Source organism: Dioscorea cayenensis, chromosome 12 (assembly GCF_009730915.1).
Source record: "Dioscorea cayenensis subsp. rotundata cultivar TDr96_F1 chromosome 12, TDr96_F1_v2_PseudoChromosome.rev07_lg8_w22 25.fasta, whole genome shotgun sequence".
NCBI lineage: Eukaryota > Viridiplantae > Streptophyta > Magnoliopsida > Dioscoreales > Dioscoreaceae > Dioscorea > Dioscorea cayenensis.
In genome coordinates, this window is record NC_052482.1 from 929749 (window position 1) to 946420 (window position 16672).

At 31.1% G+C, this 16672-nt stretch overlaps 2 protein-coding genes across 2 annotated transcripts; one reads left to right on the forward strand and one right to left on the reverse strand.

Annotated features, from left to right (window-relative positions):
- The first annotated feature begins 5363 nt into the window (after positions 1–5363).
- On the forward strand, positions 5364–6740 carry LOC120273828 (dnaJ homolog subfamily B member 3). The gene is made up of 5 exons (XM_039280547.1): positions 5364–5632; positions 5734–5821; positions 5912–5982; positions 6083–6139; positions 6468–6740. Exons 1-5 carry the CDS (start codon positions 5522–5524, stop codon positions 6597–6599), a joined length of 459 nt encoding a protein of 152 aa, XP_039136481.1. The 5' UTR covers positions 5364–5521; the 3' UTR covers positions 6600–6740.
- A 1287-nt stretch (positions 6741–8027) lies between these two features.
- On the reverse strand, positions 8028–15913 carry LOC120273906 (WD repeat-containing protein 43). The gene is made up of 14 exons (XM_039280650.1): positions 15795–15913; positions 15608–15708; positions 15396–15542; positions 15174–15289; positions 14688–14842; positions 13905–13993; positions 13199–13724; positions 12796–12957; positions 11551–11741; positions 11321–11400; positions 10561–10672; positions 9954–10028; positions 9198–9376; positions 8028–8456 (listed from the first exon to the last, which is right to left on the reverse strand). The coding sequence occupies exons 2-13, from the start codon at positions 15695–15697 to the stop codon at positions 9212–9214; spliced, it is 1908 nt and encodes a 635-aa protein (XP_039136584.1). The 5' UTR covers positions 15698–15708; positions 15795–15913; the 3' UTR covers positions 8028–8456; positions 9198–9211.
- Positions 15914–16672: the final 759 nt, after the last annotated feature.

The window sequence follows — 16672 nt, forward strand, 5'->3', positions numbered from 1 at the left end:
TTTATAAACAATAAAAAATAATTAAATAATTAAAAAAACAATAACAGATAAAAATAAAAGATAAAAAATTAAAAAAATAAAAATATTTTTTATAAACAATAAAAAATAATTAATTAATTAAAAAAGAAACAATAGCAGATAAAAAAATAAAAAAATAATAAAAATAATAAAAATGAAAGATAAAAAAATGATAAAAAACGATAAAAAGATAAATAAAAAGATTAAAAAAATAAAAAGATTAAAAAAATAAAAAAATAAAAAAATAAACCATTGGAAAAAAATAAAAATAAATAAAATGGGTGATTTTAATCACCAATGCTAGAACTACACTAGCGAAAAGTGAAACAGCAAGTCCCCACTTTTGGCCAAAAATTTTCCCAAGTCGAAAGAGTGAAGTGGAAGATTTTTGGAAGTGCAGACTTCCAGATCTTGCACTTCACGTCGAACCAAACAAGTGGAAGTGTCACATCAACTCCCACTTCCGTCACTTCGGTTTCCACTTCGGCGAACCAAACACGCCCTTAGTGATTCATCTTATATAAAAAAAAACTTTGTGAATAGTTTGTGTAGCATGATAAATAATTATTATAGAAACTTAAATGTTACCTTACTACTTGTAGTTGAATCACTTTAGATATAGAATAATACTATACATTAGGAATAGATTTTATGAAATTTGACACAATGCTAATCTCGTTTCCGGGGTTAGTGTCAAATTTCATGAAATCTATTTGTAATGTATGGCATTACTCTTAGATTATTACAATTTTACAATTAACTAAATGAGGTGATCATGAGCTTTATATTTGATTAATAGGTTGAGTTTGGCGTGACTAATGAAGTTTCAAGTATGTTTGGGTTTAGTTAAAATAGTGCCAAAGCTAGTTTAAACATATCAATGATTGGTTCGGCTTAATTATAGCTTAAAAAGTTAGAATTTGTTGAAAAAAAAAGGTAAATGATATGATCAAATAGCTTTAAAAAAAAAAAAAAATACTATTTAGTAAAATTAAACTTGCTGGGTTCCTTTTGGTGAAATAGTGGCCGACATGGTGGACCAGTAATTGTAAATGCATCAAGGTCCAGATTGCTAAAGAGGACCATATGTTTTTATATCAAATCCCAATTCATAGATCTCCCAAGTTGAGGAATTAGAGAAAAAGTTGTTTTTTTTTTACTTGATTTTGGATCTTGTCTTCCTAGTTCTGTGTGACAATAAAAATGTAATTTACTATTTAGAAAGGAAAAACATAGAGCCCCGGCCCGTTGTGAAGGTCCGGTAACATAAAGTGAGGAGTTGAGTTTGAATCCGTGAACCTAATTTTTTACCTTATTATTACCTTAAAAAAAAAAAAGAAATTTTCATAAGATGCAAGTACTTTTGCTTACGTTCTTTTAGTTTAGTAGCATTGTATCTCTTATGTAGAATGTTTATGTTTTTTTTTTTTTTAAAGAGACATATTCGGATTTTAGCTCATACAAGGTGAAGGCATAGATATATTAAATTGGTGAATGCATTGATATATTGAATTGTTAATTTTATGTTTGTGCACATCTCTATCGTGACATGTTCATATTTTATAAAAAAAATTGATAGTCCTTTTCAAAACTATCAAGCTTTTGGTTCTTCACTTATGATTTACGTTAATCAATCCATTTGAATTTGATGCAAGTTTACTGAAAGAAAATTTCATAGTTTTGCTATTATTGCCTCTATCAGGAGAGCATTTGCCTTCATTTTAAAAAAAAAATATATATATGAATAATTCACGGTGTTGAATTTTCATATGTTTAGTTTGAAAAAATAAAATAAAAAATAAAATAAAATATTAACTTTACTATGGAGGGGTGTTTTCACTCATATGATAAAGTAGATTTAATGTAAAGTTTGTTCTACTTATTGCATTAAATGTGTTATATATATATGCACACACATATATGTATATCAATGAAAACATAATTTTATGATTTAGAAAAAAATTTCCTTCATTAGGTTGATACAATTTTGAGGTTGGTGAGATGTATATGATTTGGCTGTTGTATCTCATATTAAATGATGGTACCTTTGACTTAAGCTCATTAATTAACTGTAATAAGAATTAGAGAACCTTATAGAACCTCTGGATCCTTTGAACTACACATTATGCAATATAATTATTTTCATAAAAATATACATATTACATTATTGAGAAGTTTGGAGAATGTTATACAAAACTTTCCTTTTATTTTTTTGAAGATAATATTAGATTTGATATTGCTTGTTCTTGTTAAGGCATGCATGCACATGGCAATTAGTTTCGTTAGCATTGGGAATGTTGGGTCATATTAATGTAATTATAGAGTTAATTTATCACCTAATTTACGATATTTTGTCGGTTATATTTGGAAAAAAAATAAATCTAAATTGTTGACTTTCAAGTTTCACATGAACAAGGAGTTTATTTTTTATTTTTTATTTTATTTTTATTTTTAAGCTTCACTTGATCTGTTGAGAAAAAAAAAGTTTTAGAGTTCTCTCGCTTTCATTTGTAATTTTTAATAGGTATAATTTGGAGTTTTATTATAAGCTTATTTAGTTATTATCTATCTGATTCTTTATCTCGTATGTCTGTGCACAAATAGCAAAGATTTGTCTTGGTATGGTTAGGAGTCCACATTCTTCATGCATTAAAAAAATAAATTTGATATGAATATTTTTTTTCTACTGACTGTAAATTTATATTAGAGTTGTTTTGTTTTTTGTTTTTTTTGTCTTTTATATTTTATTTATTTTCATAATCTTAAGGATTTGACTGCATGGATTCTATAATTAATTGAACTTTGAATATGTGAGTGAAATTGCTATACAATGTAGGTAATTCATTCATTTCACAACTGAAAAATGACGTGGGTTAAGATTGCACATTAAAAATATGATTTTGTTAGATATAAAGAGAAAAGAAGTACAAGGGAGATCAACCAATATAAAGAACTAACAAGAATAACCATAATTTTAACTCAACACTACCATGAAATATAATTTTTATCATAAATATATGTACATTTAGATGCATGGGCAATTGAGTAGTTCATGTTGGTCATTTACAATTGTCTTTAGTTTTAGTTTTTACATGAATCTTATTTAACATGACTAGGAAGGTAAAGAGTAATGAACTAAACTTTGCTTTAGTATGGTGAAAGATATATCAGATTTAATGTTGCTGCTTTATTTAAGGCATTTTCCAACTACTAGATTGTCATATTTATTTTTGTTGGTTGGACAAAATGACCAGGGCTATATGTATATGATAATGAAACAACCTTCTCATATTTTTTATTTTTCTTAAGAGTATTTGTGTGTGTTGTGTATTTATATATATAAACACATAAAATTATGTGCATTTTTCCATAGTTTCCATTTCATATATAATTTCATGTATTTCCTGTGCATATCTTATAATAATCTAGTGAGCTCACTGAATCCTGGTTTTTGTGCTTTGATGAGTGGTTTAACATCCTTTGGTGATTTATGTTTTGTGGAAGAATTATCTATATAATCCGGTAAAATTAGCAATATTAAGGGTAAATTTTAAAAATTTTTTTTTTTAATAATAGACGACAAGTGTTTTTTTTTTTTAATATAAACAATATTAGAGTCTGGATTTACAGTGTATGTATAGTACAAAAATAATATAAGAATTTTGTGTGAACAGTGTATGAACGATACGGAGAATAATATTGCCGGGAGGATAAATTTCAATTGGATTATTACTAAAAATTAAAAACTAAATTTTTTTAACAAAGTGTGAAGATAAAAGATTCAAGTATATTAACTGCCCGTTTGTGTGTCTCTTATTATTATTTTTTTAATACAAAATATTTATTATTTATTTTTAAAAAAATTGTGAAAAGTGCACGGTATTAGTTTTTTTTTTTTAAGAACTTAAAGATTCAATTGATATATATGCTTGTAAAGTTGACAACAAATATGATGAAGTTTATTGTGATTTATTTATATTATTAAAAAAAATAAAAAAAAATAATAATACTACAAGAAACTAAATAATCACCAAACAATATTGCTAACAAAGAGCTAGAGAGTTAGAGTTGTGCTTGGTACTAGTTTAGTTTGTCAAGGTTTAAAGTGCCTTGGTTTTCTTGCCCCTTGAGCGTTTGGATTCCATGTAACAAAACAATATATTTTTCTTCTTAAAAAAAAGTATATTATTGTTCACATTTTGAAGCCTCTTCTCTTCTTTTGTCTAATTATATAACAATATTTTCCGGAATAAATTATTAATTTATTCTTCACAAACTAATCTTTTTATTCTGAACGGTGCAATCACATTAAAATCAGGTATGGGCTTATATATATATATATATATAATTTCCCAAAGCTTATCATCAACATTGATGAACATCCCAGAAAGCGCTGCAAACTTTTAATTGTTAATTTAGTTTATTCCATATGGCCACAGCATGCTCGCTAACTTTTACCCATTTTTTATTTAAATACTAACAGATCTATCTTGTCACGGGTCTACTAACATTTTGGACAATTGTTATTAAACAAAAAGAAAACCCAAAAAAAAAAAAAAACAATTATTATTTAAATTAAAAGTAAAAACAATATTAACTCAAATTTAATTTTTATTTTTTACAAAGTGATAAATATCGTTAAAAATAATATTAAAAAAAATATTAACAGCTAAATATATATAATGCATTAGTTGTAGTAATTTAATGATTTTTAAAAATTTATTAACACGGTTAGGGTGGAGTTTTATCATTTACTGTTAGAATATTTTAATTAAATATTTTAAAAAAAAATTATAAATATTTAGAAAATTAAATTAATAATTATTTAAATAACAAGAAGGGGTAAATATTTTAATAGATCATTAAATTTTAGTTATTTTTATTTTAATTATTAAATTTTAATTTTTGATCATTTAATTTTAATTTGATTTTATTGAGTAGTAAATCGAGAGATTTTGGTTTCTAAATGAATGATGTGATTTTTTTTATAATATATACATTTACAATAGACTTAATAATATGTGAGGGGATGGCTAAATCTGATTTTTAGACAGTAATATATATAATTAATTGGGAGTTAAAATTTTTAATTTATTATTTGGTGAAATTAAATTAAAATTGAATAATCAATTAATTTGATGATGAAAGTAAAAATAAATCAAAATTCAGTGACATGAAAAATCCATCAACACGCGTGTTTCACGTGTGTCGCTACAAGAAACAATGGCAAATATCGTAAATAAGATGAAAACCAGTGGTAAAAACCCAAAACACTAGAAAATATCTTCACCAAAAGGAATCCGAATATCTCGAACCTTCTTCAAAGAACCCCTTGAAAATCAAAGCTCGCCACGAGATTTTTTCACATCTTTTTTTTCATTTTCCCTCCCTTTTAATATTTATAAATCCAAATAAAACCCTCTTTCTCTCTAAATATCTCGCATCTCCTTCGTTTCATCTTCTCCAACCCCTCGATCTCTTCTTCTTCTTCTCGTCCTCATCCATGGAGTCCTCCGGAGCCGCATCAGACGGCTCATGCTACTACTCCCGCCTCGGGATCCGGCGCTCCGCCTCCTCCGCCGAGATCCGAGCCGCTTATCGGAAGCTCGCACTGGTACTCGCTTTCTCCGATCTCTGAAAAAAAAAAAACAAAGGTTTTATCAAAAAAGTTCCTTTTTTTTTTTAATTTTTTTTTAAATCGAGGGTGTTTTTCAGAAATGGCACCCGGATAAGTTCGCGAAGAATCCAACGGCGGCAGTGGAGGCTAAACGGCGGTTTCAGAGAATTCAGGAAGCATATTCCGGTAAGTGTTTGACGGCCGTTAGTTTATCTTTTTAAGTTGAGTTAACGGACGTTGCCGGACGGTGACGGATGCGGTATGTTGTGCCTGCAGTCCTCTCGGATGAGGGTAAGAGATCGCTTTACGATGCTGGTGTCTTTGATCCCTTTGAAGACGATGACCAGGTTCATAAGATTTATTAATCTAATTTTTTTTAAAAAAAAAATTAATTTTAATTTTATTATTTTTTAATATGTATATATATGTTGTATTTTGGATGGTCAGGATTTTTCTGATTTCATGAAAGAGATGATCTCGATGATGGATAGCGTCCGGTCGGAGGTATTTATTTATTTATTGAAAAATGGTATTTAATTTTTATAAAGTGAAATTTGCTAGGAGACCCCTAATGAAGTTGGTAATTGCTCTGATATTATCTATCAAAACCTAGTGCAAAATTAAATTTTTTTTTTTAAAAAAAAAATCTTATGAAATACACGGCAAAAGTTTATAAGGTGTATATTATATTAATAAATATGATATTTTTTTAGTGATATATAAATAAATTTAAATTTATGATTCTTTATTTTGGGAGAAAATAGAGGAAAAAACAAAGTTGAAAAGATGGATGTAAATATTAAGTAGTTTAGGGGTATTTTTGTAAATGCAGACTCCGGATAGCATAGAGGATTTGCAGCGGATGTTAGCTGAGATAATAGACGGAGGAACAAGCTCTGGAGCGCGACGAGGACCGTCGGATGGGGCGAAGAGGACACGTGGCAGTTCATGGGGGAGGCGATGAAGGCTTTGTTTTGCAATTTATTTGTTATCGAGGGGATTATCTGTGAAAGTGTATATTAAGGTTGGTTTTATGTCTCTCTTATAAAACTAACACTTTTGGATTAATAAAATTTATTGGAAATTCCAATTTGCCGAAACTAAACCCTTACCGTCTGATTAGAATCGTGTGGTTCTTTTTTTTTCCCTTGATTTGGTGAATATATTTCTTCAATATTGGTTGTTCATAAGCATTTATTTTTTCATCAAGAGCATTGGAAAAAAAATTAAAAAAAAGTGTATTTGAGCACTATCTTTTACGGACATTTTTCATAAAATTTAGATATACCTGAATTGATTTTTATTATATTTTTTTTTCTTTTAGTCTTTCTACCCATAAATGAGCCTTAATAATTCTTCTATTTTTAAAAATGACTTAATTTAGTCTTTTTATCCTTAATTTCTTCATGTTTAGTCTTTCTACTCTTAAAAATACAATTAAATAATTAATTTATTTTATAATAAAAAAAAATTAAATAGAATCATTTTCAAAAGTAAAAAGATTACTTATGAGTATTTTTAAATTGAGAGACTAAAAAAAAAAAGATTAATTCAGACATTATACCTAAAATTTATGAAACTTGTTAATGTATGCATGGAAATATGATTTAAATTTTTCACATTGAAAAAATTTATTTTGATTTAGTCATCTATTGTTTTGGAGCCTTGTTACCATCTTAAATTGACTAATGATCTAACCAAAAAAGATATTATATAATCACTTCTATAATAAAAAAATATATATTTTATTTCCTTTCAAAATCAATGGCTGAGATGTGACAAACACAACAAACTTTAAAATAAATAATAACTAAAATATATCTCTTTTGTTACTTTATATATGATCGCTCATTTAGTGCAATACATAATCAAGCATATATATATATATATATATAAATTGATAATCTAGAGACATTTCTAAATTTAAAAATCTAGAGATATCCCGCAATAACAATTAGATGATCTAACGGTTATTATTTTTGAGATGTGATCATCATTAAACTCACCTCCGGAGTTAGTAATAAAACAACCTGAGTGATTTAATAATTGCTGTAGGGACGTTTCTAAATTTGTTTTCTGAAGACGTCCCAAAAAATATATTGTCTATGTATGTATAATGAGAGAGATACAATAATCTTAATGAAACAAAATCAAAATGTGAAAAAAAAAAAATGTACAACACCAAATATCTCATTGAACATGAAGAGGATAGCCACACATTTCCTGTTCATGAGGGATGCTTCAGGAGTGGTTGTCCTTTCTCTAAATAACCCAAAATAATAATCATCATCATAATAATAATAATAATAATAAAGCAGCACTTTTCTTGTTCTAGTACTAAAAACCAATGACACAATTTTGTCCTGGTCCCCTTCTGACAACTGGCACAAAGTTAAAAAGAAAAAAAAAGATCCATTCAAATGAGCCCCACAACCAACCACACAAAAAAACTAAATGACATGAATCCACCACAACCTCAAAGAAACATGACAAAATGATGACAATGACTTAATGTAGTTGAAGACAGCTTTTTTCTGATATCTGGTGCACAACAGCCTTAATTTTGACATCAGATTTAAGGTTCTAATTAACTGAAATATGAAGTGCCAAAATTTTCATAGGAAGTATACAACATTTCCTATTTTTAGTTTGTTTTTACAAGTAAAAAAAAAGGCAAAATAGTAATACCTTAACTTTTGTTCTTCACTTTGGTTGTTTCATCATGTTGGATTAAGTGAGATGCTGAATAAGTTGAGCAATTGATGATGAAGATTGAACTTGTAATCTAATAATACCAACATTGAGGAATTAACATGTAAAGCTGCAGGAAATAGAAGACATAGAAGTCATAAATAAGAAAGCTAGATCGAAAATCTTATAATCGTAAATATTCATTCTTAATAACATTCTATCTCCCTCTTCCAAAATGCAGAGAAGAGGAATCAGTGAGGTAGCTTGTTTCTTTCTTTTCTTACTTAAAACAAAAGAAATAGCAGACTAACGGTCGTAGAAATATGTAAATAGATAACAATGATTTCCAGGAATATATAAGATAATATGGCTTTTACAATAGTATAATAACAATCAACCATAGGAAAAATATATATTTATGGTAATAATAATTACTGCTGATTGGGTTTGTATCAGTAACAATTGCCAAAGAAAGAAGGCCAAAGCTCGGGAAATCTAGAGAGAGAGAATAAATGATCGAGAACTCGATAATTAGGTTGGTGGTACACTATCCAATCATGCAAGTTTAGGACTACTGAAGCAAAAACCTTTTAAAAGGTGGTACTAGAAAATAGATCTAAGAGGCAGCTTGAGAACAGCTCACATCTGGAATGCATTTCAAATTCGCCACGTTATCATTTTCTAGAACTTTTCGAGTCATTTAAGCAAAATCTCATCTAACATTGTTATTCACATGTTCAATCTAACGATTTATAGCATGAAATTGCATTCTGAAACATATCAGCATATATCTACTCTAGATTTGAATGACAGACCAAGTAAAAACATCCGTAAAAATAAGAAAATGATGGTAGAAGGGGTGGAGAAAAACCTTTAATTATGAGATTAATCATCATCAGCATCGCCACTGCTTTTTTGGGATTCATCTTCATCTTCTCCATAAACTAGTTCATCTATATCTTCATCTTCATCTTCATCTTCATCCTCACTTTCACCATCCTGGTGATTACTTTCCATTGGCTGAGTGCCATCCTCTCCAGCCTTATTAATCTGAGGGGAGATAATAGGCACATAAATCTAGTGCAGTCATATCAAACCGAAGTCCAGTAAAGGTATAGGTAAAGTGAATTTTTAGGTCCCGAATCAGTCATTTTCGTCCTTAGACCAAAAGTAGGCAATTTAGATCTTTGAGTTGGGAGGGTCGTGCAACTTTGGTCCCTCAGGTTACTACATCACACATATGGAATTAGATGTTATTATCTTTGATGAAGTGGAGTGGAGGTCTACAAAACACATGACAATCCTACACATATCTGCAAGTATATGCCATGTCATGTCACTTGGCAATTAGGTTCACTTTTTTAATTTCCATTTTAAATAAAAGTTAACATAAAAACCAAGTGCCATGTGGCATACTTACATGTACATGACATGTCATGTGCCGACCGGACCCTTTACTCCACATATGCAATGATAATAGTATTTAATTTCATGTGTGTGATGTTCTAACGGCAAGAGCCTAAGCACACAATCTTCCCGGTCATGGGACCAAAAGATACATTCTTTATAGTTCAAAGATCAAAAACATGAGTTCATGGACTAAAATTGCACTCTAAAGATATCTGACCTGTGCCATTATGAGCTGAGCACGACCTGATAGTTTTAGCAAGGTCTGAACAGCTGAACATTTCAAATTGGTCATCTGCAAGGAAAAAAGGAAAGATTTTTAAAAGATCATATATATACAAATAGATATATAACAGCCACAGTGGAGAAACTGCTCTATTTACTATGTGCTAATGATAAGTCAAAAATATGACGGCATGAAAATATTTCTATTTGATTTTTAAATGGAAGATATGCTCCAATTTTACAGGGATGAAGGTTCAAGTTATGCATCACATAAATAGCACTATATCCTTTTGATATTTTCACAGGCCAATTCCTGCTCAAAGTAGGTTAATGTGCTGGGCCTTTTGGCAGTAAATGAAAGAAAACATCCTTCAAATAGGCAGTATATTAACTAATTGGCAGGCATCGATTCCAACAACTTCCACAAAACATTCTAGATACTATTCTAAGAATGAAGCATTTTTGGGTATTTTACAGAGTGCAAAACCCAAGTCACCAAAAATAAAAATTATAATATAACAAAGAACAGCAATACTACCAAGATGCAACCAAGACTGAATCAAATATTTGTCAGATTACAAGTAATGAGATTCAAAGATTACCTTCTGTAATACATCAAGGAGTTGGGAAGAAGATTCCTGAGCAAGGATAAAGCGCCGGTGGTTTAGTAAAATATAATAAATCCAAGGAAGTATGTCCTTTGAACAGGCAGGGCTGTCACAAGAAATATAATGTTCATGATCAGACTAAGAATCAAGTTATTAGTTTAGATCAAATTAAGTAACAATATTCTCCCAAAATACAGACTATGTATAAAGCACTGTAAATAAATAAAAACCGTAAAATATATACTGCTCGAATTACAGTAGGCACCATTACGTAAATAACAATCTCAACATCATGCAAGGCTGCGCTGAGGAGCCAAAATTTTGAAGGCAGTACATGAAATTTCAGACAATAATGGTTTAGTAAAAGCCTTCCAGAAAAAAGAGAAAAAAAAAAAGGCAACAAGCAACTATGTAAATTTGAACAAAGACCATGTAGAATATATAACAGAACTTATTAGTCATAGTGTGAGTAATTATCTGAATGTTAATAATCAGCAAAAATTTAGAAAACCTAGTAATTGTTATATAAAAACGAGAGAAATATTATTTGGTTCTAATATTTGGTATAGAAAATACATCAGTTGTGATATTCTGAATAGCCATCTATCAAGCATATGTCATGGTGCAAGTAATATATTAGTCCAATTTAATGCTCCCATTTAACCAATACGAACAAATCCTCAGAACTTGAAGTAAACAACATCTGCATGTGTGTAGGCTAATTATTTAGATGCACAATAGGAAAAGATCAAACCTTGTTTTCCACGTTGATGCCAAGAATTCCAGGAATTTGTAAGCATCATTAGGGCTCATGGATATGACATGTCCCCTTATCTGGTGAAAAAGTTAACAGGTCATCAATGACAATCAGTTAATTTATTATATTATCCCTTGTAAGATCTGAAAGCATCCTTCGTAGAAGGAAAAATTCCAGAAAACCACCTGAACAATGTTTTAGTTTACCTATTATTAGGAGAAACGAACCTTCTTTGCTGGGATGTCACCACCAACCAATAGGTGGGCACCATTGAACATTGTTGCATCAATAGAAGTTTTACCACAATTCCATAGGTAGCCTTCTCTGCCTATGTCATCTTTCTTACCAACAATTCCCAGTTCTCTCAACCTATCTTCAAGACACGTAGCATTATCTTTTTCCATTCTTAGCAATTTACCTGCAATGAGTAAAACAACTAGTAACACAGCTGAGCAAAAGAAGTACCAATATCACATGTAGAGTGGAAAGACCAAAGTACGCATAAAAATAGATACATAAAAAAAATTATGATTTTCAGGAGGAAAATAACATCACCACAAAGGAAAATACATATCTAAAATCAACCCAAGAATAGTAAATAAACCTCACAACAACAAGGTGGTTATCAACATGCCTGATAAGAATGGTCACAGAAGTAATGCATGTGAAGCAAAGGGACAACAATTCTTCATTATATATAGATTGCCAAACTAGCTGTCCAAAATTGTAAAATAATCTAACATGATGATTTTAAGAAAACTGCTGGAGAAGCCATTATATTCTTCTGAATTGGTCTTCAAAAGTTTTCACTAAATTGCATATGAAATGAAGAACCGGTCCAACAAAAATTTCAAGGATAAATATCATCAGATATATTGGTAGAGCTGACACCTTCTGCAAATACCAACTTTTTGAAAGGAAAAACGCATGTACATGTTGCTTAACAGTTTGGCCTCTCACCAAGTTTCACTGAAGTGCCTTTGATAATATTACCAAATCCTGACTCATTTAATCTATCAGAAGATCAAACAGTATTATTACCACATGCTATACATTAGTACCCAGGTAATCAATCAGATAATGTGTTCACTAATATAATGCTCTCAGTTACAAAAGAGAATACAGCCAATGTACTATAGCTTAAGTCTTGGATATCAGCATTTAAATGAAGAATGAAATAAACACCAAAATAATAAAAACACATATTGCTTTTCAAATCTTTTTTTGGCACTAATGAATCCCTATCACATCAAAATTATTTTCTTATAAATAACCAACAGAATGTGCTAAAAAATAATCCTGCAATTAGAAGCTGCAAGTTACCAATTTCTGCAATTAGAAGCTGCAAGTTACCAATTTCAGCATCAAACACAAAATTCAGTATGACATTCAACGAGCAATATCTCATGAAGCAAATAGAATTATGTCCATAATAACCACCAGAACAGGCACACTAGAAAAAATGCACGCACCAGCATCAGAAGACCAAGTTTTATTTTGGTCAGAATCAACCATTGCATTTTCAACAGCTGCAATTGTATGCCGCATGCTATGTTTCCTCTTCTTCTCTTTCTGATGGAGTTTTGGAAGCGGATGTACAGCATCTTCCGCATTAGCTCGGTCAAGTGCCGTAACTGTACATGCGATACATTACAAAGGAATCCCTAAGAACTCAGAATGGTCCAGAATCAAGTTTCACTTGGCTTAGAAACAGAAGTATAAATAGAAGGCATGCAAGAATTATGAAGTACAACTATATATATGGCCTGGTCTTGGATCTCACAGTTCTCATCATTTCTAACATTCATAGGCTCCTATTCTTTCAACAAGTGAATGAAGTCATTTTAATAAAAAGTCTACCGGGTTATGCCATACCTCTTGTTTGAATTCTATCCCCTTTCTGGGAGATGTGAGATTGAGCTATTGACAAGAGAGCCCCATCTTGAGAGGCACTCAAGTTCACATCAACACCATTCTGCAATAGAACCTTCTGAAACAATGGCTTTACCAAGGAACCATAAGCAACAAGAATTTGACAATTGCTAGCTTCGACAATGCTTTGAAACTTCGCCGCATATACAGCACCCTTACTATTCTTTGGGGCAGATTCAATTAACAATGAGATCTTTGTAGGTTTGCTATTCCGCAAATCCTCAGCATTACTTCCATACCAGACATAACATATACCCAATTCAGAAATGGCCAAAACATATAAACCTGCACCTTCCGAGTCTGAAACCTTGCCATCCAGAAAGACAGCTGGATGCTCCATTGAAAGCACACAGCTAGCATATTGCTTTTTTCCGGCATCTGTTCTCCACAAGGCAACGTATCTCTCACCAACTCCAGAGGATATAATGTACTTACCATCTTCACTGAATGTCATGCATCGGACAGCAACCTACACAATAAATTTGGTTTTTCTTCTTTATTGATAACTCGACAGATAGAAAATACAAACACAAAAACAGATTAATAACAAAAAACTTGTACAAGGAAGAAAAAAAAGATTGAACATAAAACTGGAAACCAGTAAAGGAGGAAAACAAATTCATCCCTGATTTAAAATTGATTGACTCACCGAGTGCCCAGAAAACTTCTGGATCTTCTGATGATCTGAGCAATTGAAAAGCTTCAATTGCCCGGAGGCTGTGGCCATTGTCTTTCCATCTGACAGGGGTACATGGTTTAATCAGCAATCTAAAATAAAAGATTTTGCGACAAATATAGTATAATTGGAAGTGCATTAGTTGCAGAAGCTCTTACAATTATGACAAGATTTGCTCACAAAAAATAAAAAATATCTTCCGAAGAAGATTATTTGGGCACATTGTGCCAAAAGACAAAAAACAATATTAAAACAAAAGGGTTGGCTTCGCACTCAACAAGAACATTGCTAATTTATAGACATCAAATGTTCAGCAGTTCTCTGTTAGATTTTACAATTACAAATCATAATTTCAGACTCTTCATTTGCAAAAAGAAAACCACACTCTTCAAAGCTGAACCAAAACCAGTTGCTTCTCAAGCTACCATCCAATAAGCTTATTTTCAGAGTTTTAAATTTGACCATGTGCATCAGAAAATTAGCACTGCAACAGAACGTCCAAAGGGCAAGACAAATTAATTGGCATTAAATTTTCTAGAATTGAGCCCTAAAGATACAGCCAGAAGTGAAACTAGAGAATTATGACCTATCTAAAGTTAGGCTCAACCTTTGGACTACAAAACATACATTCAAAGCTCAAGGATCCATAGGCACTGACCCAAATCTTATATGTATGGTTGCTATTAACTTGGTTCAGAAACTTGACGCATAAGTCCTAAATTAAAATCACAAGAGTGAAACATTCAACTAGGATACCTGTAGATATAGATAAAGAGGAAATTGCCTTTGTAGATGCTTTGAATTTTCCCAAAACGCTCCCATTAGATAAATCAATCTGGCAAACCATACCATCAGCACCTGCTGTGTAGACACATGAACGATGCCTAGAATAGGATACAGCATTGACACCCCTGCAAATTATCAAAGATGTGATGGGTAAATATTTTAAGAAAGATTAAAACACAAACTTACACATAGATGTACTCATCTGACAGATCACTTTATCAGAGAAGAGCAACATAAGCATGCAGAAAACAACATTTAACAATAAAGTAGAGAAAAGGAACCTACAAGGTCAAGAAAATAAATGGCTCATCTTGTGAACTAGTTAGGCAATCCAAAAGGAAAGATTGTCACGAAGAAAATCAATAGCAAGTACAATCCTTGAGAATCAATACACAAATAATCATCATTGTTCGATTAACACAACATCAGCATTCAGGCATTGAATCAGAAACTCACCCAGGATGACAATCAGAAACCTTCCATCTCAACTGGCCAAGCGGCACATCAAGTGCCAGGACATCACCACTACCCGTCCCCAACACTAGCAATGAGATTCGAAGCTTCTTTTTCTTCTGAAAATCAAAAACAAGCTAAAAGATAAAACCCTAATCACGGTGTTACGCAAAAAATTAGACAAAAAAAAAAAGATCCTTTTTCATGCTAAAAAATCAAAAGAACCTTCTCCTCCAGCTGAACCCAGTGCATGCACTTATAATCCAGCGAAAGATGGCCCCTTTTTGACTCAGCACTGTTGTCCAATCCATTATCAGCTGGCGCAAGGTCTGCGAACTCCATCTGCAAGTGGCCCTTCACTGTATCCCATATCTACCCAAAAATTATCACCATGAAGAAACTCACTTTATGAAATTCAGGGGTTTCAAGAAGATCACCTTGATTCGTCCATCACCGGAGGCGATGGCAAACAACCCGGAAGCAGGGTTGAAGGTTGTCAAAAGGTCTTTGATGTTTGGAGAGCTCATGATCAGCAACTCTGAACAATTACAACCAAATTCGATCATCAAAATGGAAAATCAATTGCAATTCGTGAAAGGGATGAGGGAATAAAGATCTACGAACCACCGCAACGGCGGAGGCGGCGCGAATGCTCTCGTTCCCGCCGTGCACTTGGTTTGCTTCGCCGGGAGCTTCTACTACGAATTCTTAAACCCTAGATAGAACCCATCGTTACTGGTAGAATGATTGGTGTTTGGGGTGCTTATCTCGAGTCAATCGATTGAAGATATCAACGGCCAGAGATAGCCCAAATCGTCTCTTTTTTCTGATTTTTTTCCCTGTTATATAAGCTATTTAATCACTTTTTTTATTAAACTTTTTTTTTAAAAAAAAATAAAGGCTATCTAAGTATATATTATGTAACACTGACAAATGCGACAATCAAATGAAAGTGCAGCAGTTGTGATCTAACGAACCCTGTGTATTTATTATATGAAACAGGGTTAATATGTGGGATAATGATCACCTGTCAGAATGTACTCAAAATGATATATCATGATCAATAATGCAATGATCCAGTGAACAATGAATAAGTAAATAATATGACTCTTTTTCACAAATGATCCAGTGAAAAGTGAATACGACAATATTAATATTTTTATAGTATGCATGATATTTATACAATATTGCGTAGCTGATGCTAATGGATTCGATTCCTACGCTCCCCATTAGTTCTAAAAAATATATTATAACTACTGGTTTTCATATAGTTGGAGTCATATATTTTACATTTTACATGAATTATTTTGCCATTTTTATGATTTAAACTCATTAATATAACTTTTATTTAATTTATAGCTTAATAAAAATAATTCAGTTATTAAGAAATTCGATGTATTTAAATGAAAAAATTAAAATTATTTTTAGAGTTATTCAACTATTTAGTATATACGACTATAATGTATTATGATATATATATATATATATATGAGAAAAGATCA